Here is a 6,823-nt window from a genome sequence, read left to right as displayed (position 1 = left end):
TATTTCATAATATTTATAATAAATGTTTATGATCTGTACAATCTAAGATCACAGAAATATTTACAAAATATTTAAAATAAATCTTATAAATAGTTATAAATATTTTATAAATATTTTATAAATATTGTGTGCTGTTTAAGTTATCAGTTCTTACGATTTGAATGTTTACATTTAAATTCCGCCTCGTATTCATTTCTATCACTGTAAATTAACTTTAATCTCTTTATTATTTAATTTGCTTTCTATCTTTCTCTAATTTCTAAGAATTAAGAAAAATAAAGAATAAATTAAACTGGGATTATAAAGTTCATCCACATTGATAGAAATTGGACATTAATCCATCGATGTAATCGAACTTGCTTTGATGTTCACTTCTATATTCTGATATAGACTAACTTTAATTTTGATTTAATTTATTGTTTTTTTTCTGATTCTAAAATTAGGAAAAGATAAAGAATAAATTAAACCGAGATTAAAGTTAATCTACATTGAAATGAGTTTCAAATAATTCAAAATTACTACCAGATTTAGGATGTCCTACAGCGAAAAGAAACTCTTCATTTGATTAAATTAATTTAGTTTGTCTTTATTTCTTTCATTGGAAAATATATGTATTTAAGTCAAATATAATGTTTCAACAAAGTTTGAAAAAATTTTTTCAAAAGAAATAAATTAATTCAGTTATACAATTTTTTTCTGTATTTACAATTTTATTAGCTTTATGTAAAATAAAATATCAAATCAATTGCAGATATGAAATATAAATTAAAATATATTAAAAATATACTTGTTAAAAATAGACAGCATAGATAATTATATAAGTGGAAATAATGGAATCAGATTCTCTGGGTTAGAAATCCGATACGATTTTCTACGAGGTCTGTTCTTTTTAGCTTTCATGTACAATTTAGTTTTCCTCTTTTTCCAACGTGAAAAGAAAAAAAGAAAAAATAAATCATGCAAGAATTTCAGTTAAAAAACAAATCTGAAAAGATCACCTTAGTCTGCAAAGTTGACCTTATATCACTTTGTGTCACTTTTTACTTTAAATGTAATTAAACGAATATTTAACGTACTTCTTTAAGAAAAGATTCAGAAAATATTTGTAGAATAAAAATATCAATGTAACCGTTTTAGGTGTGAATTTTAATTCATATTCGAATCGTCGTCAAATCAATTAAATATATAATTTCGTTAAAATTGCACCGATTCGGTTCGATCGAAGAAGTTATTGCTTCGCATATTTCTTACATTCTTTCGTGTATTTGAGAGATCGAGATGGATTCATATTCGAAAAGGAGAAAGAAGGGATGATGAGCGAGGACGTCAAGAATACGTATATACATGAAATGTGCTCATATGCTTGCCATATGATTCTTAAGTGCATGTGCGCATTCGGAAATCTGCGCAACCGATCAGGTGATTGTTTCAGCATACTCGTGCTTATGCGTGACTACTTTAGGTACCTTTAAATTCCTTTCTCCTACGATTTCTTTCTACAAATTTTGATGATTCAGGAAAAAATGTTTTATGTATAATTATAGAAAATTATATACAATTATATATAAATAATAATTTTGTGTATAAATAGACATATTTTATGTATAATTCTATATAATTATACATATAACATTTTATATAATTTTTTATATAATTTTATATAACATATTTTTTCCGAGGAATTCGACAATTTTTTTAATTGATTAAATTGCATAAAAAAAAATTTTTAGCTACAAAAGTTATTTTTAATTATATTTTTTTCATTATGTGTTAAACGATAAAATATGATTACAATAATTTTATAACAACTATAATAGTAATTATAGTAATCTTAATAAATTAAACTTTTATAAAATATAATTCTATTGATGTTATCAAAGTAACATTATGTTATTTGATAAGATATGTAATTACTAAATCGATGGCGACTAATTTAATCGATAGAACTGCTGACGACAGCTAGAATATAAATGGTTTAAATAATTAATTATGCATTTGTTAGCCTTAACCTTAAGTTTCTTTCTGCGTGTCAAACAATAGAATAATTTAATAATCTTATCTATATTAATAAAATAATACAGATATTACTTAAATCAATCGTCAATATTAATTAATGGTAATATTAGTTAATGGTTTGAGTCATTCTTAGACTATCAACGTTTCTATCAACGTAAGATTAACTTTAATCTCGATTTAACCTACTATTTATTTTTTTCTCATTCTTAGGTCCAGTTCTACCTGCAATGTAAAATTAACTTTAATCTCAGCTTGACTTATTGCTTGACTTACTTATCTTTTTTTAATTCTTAGAATTCTTAAAATTAGATAAAAGTAAAAATTAAATTGAAAAAGATTAATGTTAATGTTAGGATAGAACATGATAGGACCAGATTAAGATCTTTTATTTGTTAATGTCGCATTAATCGTTACAGAAATATATTATTGATTACTTTCTATTTTTTATTTTTTTAAAGAAAATTAATTTTAAAATTCATGAGTGAAATACATCTTTTATCTTTTTAAAGTTTTTTTTTTCCAATTATTTCGTCATTATTCGAAATTTTTAGATTTCGTGAAACTTGAAAAAATTTGGACTTCGAAAAAATCTTTTCTTAAAAGTATTTAAGTATAAATAAAAAATGTTTAGAACTCAAAAAAAAAATTATTATTTATATAATAAAATATCGATGGATTAAAAGATTATGATGGATAAAAATATGGATTAAAAGAAATAAAAACGTAAAATATTATTAAAAGAGAAGAAAACATTTTTAAAACATGTAGGCTTTAAAAAATTGTTTCATTTCAAATAACATTCGAAATGATTCAAGATAATTTTTACGATACATTTTCATCGCGCGCGTATAATAAGTAATTTAATCGAAGTACTTCAACTGAATTACGATTAATTAAATCGGTGATTAATTCGCGATCGAATGATTGCAAAATGTGTTTCGTCCCTGATCCGACATTTTTTTCCGCGACAAGAAATTAATCATTCTATCCACGTTAACAAGATACTGCAGACATTACTGACTCAGCAAACTAATCGCCGATTAAATTAATCGAATATTCGATGGAAGTCTCCCTCACTGCACCGCAAATGCATACGCGGCTGAGCACGTTGCGCAGATTACGTCACGTCCGACTAACTCAACCTGACGAGTCTCGTACGGCGTCTCTGTGCACGCTAGCGTTATTTTGACCCGAGACCGAGTCCACAGCACAGCTGATAGCGCGTCGCGTACGTCGCAGTACTCTCAGTAGGTGATAGCACGTTATATCGTCACGAACATGAATTTGACACCCAGGAGATCATACAAGGAAAAACGCTCGTTCGGTGAGTTCAATTAATCGCTTCTCAGATGATATCTCCGAGCGTAGGGCTGCCTATGGTAGAGTGTAATATGTATAGGGAACACAAAGGGCAAAAAGAGAGATCGCGTCCTTTCATTCAGGTTTCCTATTATCGAGTAAATCAGAATGGATTCGCAATTATTCCGTTTTATTTCTGGAAAACACAATAGAAATTTAGTCAATAATTGAATAATTCCGATCCATTCTGACTCGTTCCAAGGTAGATGCCCTGATCTATGAGAAGAATTCTAGATTACTTAAAAACCTTCTCGACTTTCTCTGAACGATCGAAGACGCGCCCTTTGTTACTTTCTATTATAATTTCATTATAATTTTTCGTCTGCGATCTGTCGTGCGACGACCAAACCGATTGCGAGGGGCGTTCATTTACGTCGTAAGCTAATATCGACAAGTGTGATAGCGCGAGCGTTGAGAAACAAAGCGGGTTGAAAACAAAGGGTGAGAAGCACGAGGGCGAAAGGCGTTAAAACTGGAATTGCTATTGTGTGTGTATTTCGTGGAAAGAGAATTTTTTTTTATTGCGCAACTGATACGATTCGACGAGAGAACGAGAAAACATTCCTTGGTTTATTGCACATTTTCTTTATCTCGGATATTATTTTTAGTTAGATTTACGATTTCTCAGAATATGGCACAACGTTATTTTAACGTAGAGAATGAACTCTGAGTGGATACCATATCATAAAAGAATACAATCTTTCGATGAGTGTTAAGTTAATTAAGACGAAGAATGGATGAAGAATGGGTGCTTTCCATTTACAATTAGTGAGCTTTTCATAAGTATCGTTCTGCCTTTGTTTTTGATGGAGTCAAGAGAGATATAACGTTGTTTGTGACTTAATTGTTTGACTTAATTGTATCACCAAATGGAAAACAATTATTTCTTGAAGCTGCAATTGAAATCTTCTCTTTTGAAATCAGTGGAGCTTCCAAGGATTGATAAAGGCGTATGACTGAATTATTTTTGTCATAGCTCATTATTATATATCATGAAACATGATATCTAGGTAGCATGGAACATTCCAACATTTTCTTATTTGGTCAATGCACTTGTTTTATTGACAAAATGCATCATTTAATTTTCCACAAGACATAATTATGTAAAATAATATTGCCATACACAGAGAAGCTTACAGTATCACTGTTGTAATGTTTGCTATTTTATTACAATATTGCTGAAATGTTGCAGTGTTGCTGTAATGCTGGAATGATCCATGCTAAATAAAGATAGAGTATGATCATTGCTGTAATATTGCTGAAATATTTCGCTATCTGAATAATGATTATATTCTCTAACTGATTCGGTCAATGTTTATTTTGCTGTGAACAAGATGCATTATAAAATTTTTTGACATAACTGTATAGAATTATATTTAGACCTTACCAAATTCAAGAAGTTAGTTATTTATGCAAATAAAATTGACGAGGATTTTAAATCAGATGTGTAATTTATTATTCTGGTCGAATTAAGAAATATTTCAAAATTTGTACTGATGTGAAATATGTATTAATATGTAAATAATTGTTTCTTTTGCCAATCCAGAGCAGCGATCTGTTAGTGCAGAGGAAATCAGAAAGCTGCATCCAACTAAAATCCCCATTATTGTAGAGCGTTACAAATTAGAAAATCAGCTGCCACTTTTGGACAAGAGTAAATTTCTAGTGCCAGATTTTCTAACTGTAGCGGAATTTTGCAAAATAATCAGGTATGTTTCTTTGTATATATTTCTCACAGCATTTTGTAAAATACAAATAAATTAATGTATTTTGCACAGACGTCGGCTACAATTGAATCCTACGCAAGCTATTTTCCTACTAGTGAATCAGAAAAGTATGGTAAGCGGTAGTTTGACCATGGCCGAGCTCTATCAAAATGAAAAGGATCCAGATGGTTTTCTGTACGTTGTGTTCGCTAGTCAGGATGTATTTGGTAATCATTAACCGTTTACGTTGCGAGCTAATTTTAAACCATGTGAGTAAGATTCTTTATGATTCGACATTGCAACTTATTGTTCAAGACTAAGTTCAAGATTAATAATTGATGCAAAATTACAGGCAAAAAACGAAATACCTCCTCGGCACTTAATGATACTTTGATAGATGTTTATGTGGATTTTTGTGGGGATTCTACATCTGCTAGCAACTCTGTCTGCCTTTATTGGAAATGTGCAGAATCTTTGTGATCAACTTACCGTACCTGGAATAATTAACAGAACAATCAATTTGTTTTTTGGAATGTGTATAAATTATGGTGCTTTTTATCCCTTTGACATACGGACAAATTACATTTGATATAAGTTAGTATAGCGTTTACTTAGTTTACTCTAGTAATGATAAACTTTACTACTAATTTTAGCGGTAGTAAGTTATATAAAATTATAATAAGAATAATATGTATCTAAAGATATTATGTGGACATTCTTTTTTCGATAGATCAAGAAATTAAGGGAGATTTTCTCTTTCTTTCAAGTCCACACCTTCATTTAATAAAAAAATTCGTTACTTTAATAAGTTTCAGATATGATATTTGATTAATTTGTTTTTACACATCACATAATAGGCCAGTCTTTTTTAGTTTGTTTGCAATTCATGTTAAATCTTTATACTATTACATTAGCTTTTAAGCGTAAAATTTGTTACCGTTACACAAATGTAATTGAAATCAAAACGAATTATGTTTGCCAATTCAGCAGAATTGATAGATTCTGTTGATAGTTTCGATTATTACATTACATTTTTATGTGCTATAAAATATGTAACATTTCCGAAACTATATTATGATGACAAGATGTTTTTATGAATACAAAATATCTTGCTGCCATAATATCACACATATTGTTAGTATTATTTTTACCACACAATGCTAGGACATTGAAAAAAAAGTGTTCATGTACATAATCCGCAATGTATAATGTACGGTGATATGCGTTAAATTCTCATAAAATTACATTAAGTTACACAAGATATAAAATTGATCTCTCAAGTCAACGATGATACACAAAGTTAGTTAAGTACTACTTTAATCACTAAAACTTCAGGGCCATGTTTTAAGATAATCCGACGTAAGATGTCTTCTCTCTGTAAGAAACTCGTGCAATAAGCCACCAAAAATAAAGAAAACGAAAACGTATAAATTTAGGTATTTGTTAAGGCATGAGCAAGAAAATCAGAAGAAGGCAGACGTTTCTGAAACTTTTTAAATATTGGATAAAACATTGGATAGTTACGCGTTTGTACATTAACATATAGTCTCTCTGAGCTTTTTTTTAATTCTACTTTATAACGAATGCCAATTCATAATTACTCTACGCATCTATTTAATATACAGTCGACATTTATGTAAATATCTACTACTAATGTAATTCAATTTTACTATACTATAATTAGAGACAATTTTAAACATAAGAATATATTTCTAATAATAGGTTCAATTTTGTAATGCATT

At 28.9% G+C, this 6,823-nt stretch overlaps 1 protein-coding gene across 1 annotated transcript; it reads left to right on the top strand.

Annotated features, from left to right (window-relative positions):
- The first annotated feature begins 3,189 nt into the window (after window positions 1-3,189).
- On the top strand, window positions 3,190-5,652 carry LOC108686967 (microtubule-associated proteins 1A/1B light chain 3A-like). The gene is made up of 4 exons (XM_018192501.1): window positions 3,190-3,340; window positions 4,922-5,084; window positions 5,154-5,350; window positions 5,434-5,652. Exons 1-3 carry the CDS (start codon window positions 3,295-3,297, stop codon window positions 5,317-5,319), a joined length of 375 nt encoding a protein of 124 aa, XP_018047990.1. The 5' UTR covers window positions 3,190-3,294; the 3' UTR covers window positions 5,320-5,350; window positions 5,434-5,652.
- The last annotated feature ends 1,171 nt before the right edge of the window (window positions 5,653-6,823 follow it).

Source organism: Atta colombica, unplaced genomic scaffold (assembly GCF_001594045.1).
Source record: "Atta colombica isolate Treedump-2 unplaced genomic scaffold, Acol1.0 scaffold198, whole genome shotgun sequence".
Classification (NCBI taxonomy): domain Eukaryota; kingdom Metazoa; phylum Arthropoda; class Insecta; order Hymenoptera; family Formicidae; genus Atta; species Atta colombica.
The sequence above is the reverse complement of the archived record's forward strand: the minus strand, read 5'-3'. Positions and strand labels throughout refer to the sequence as shown.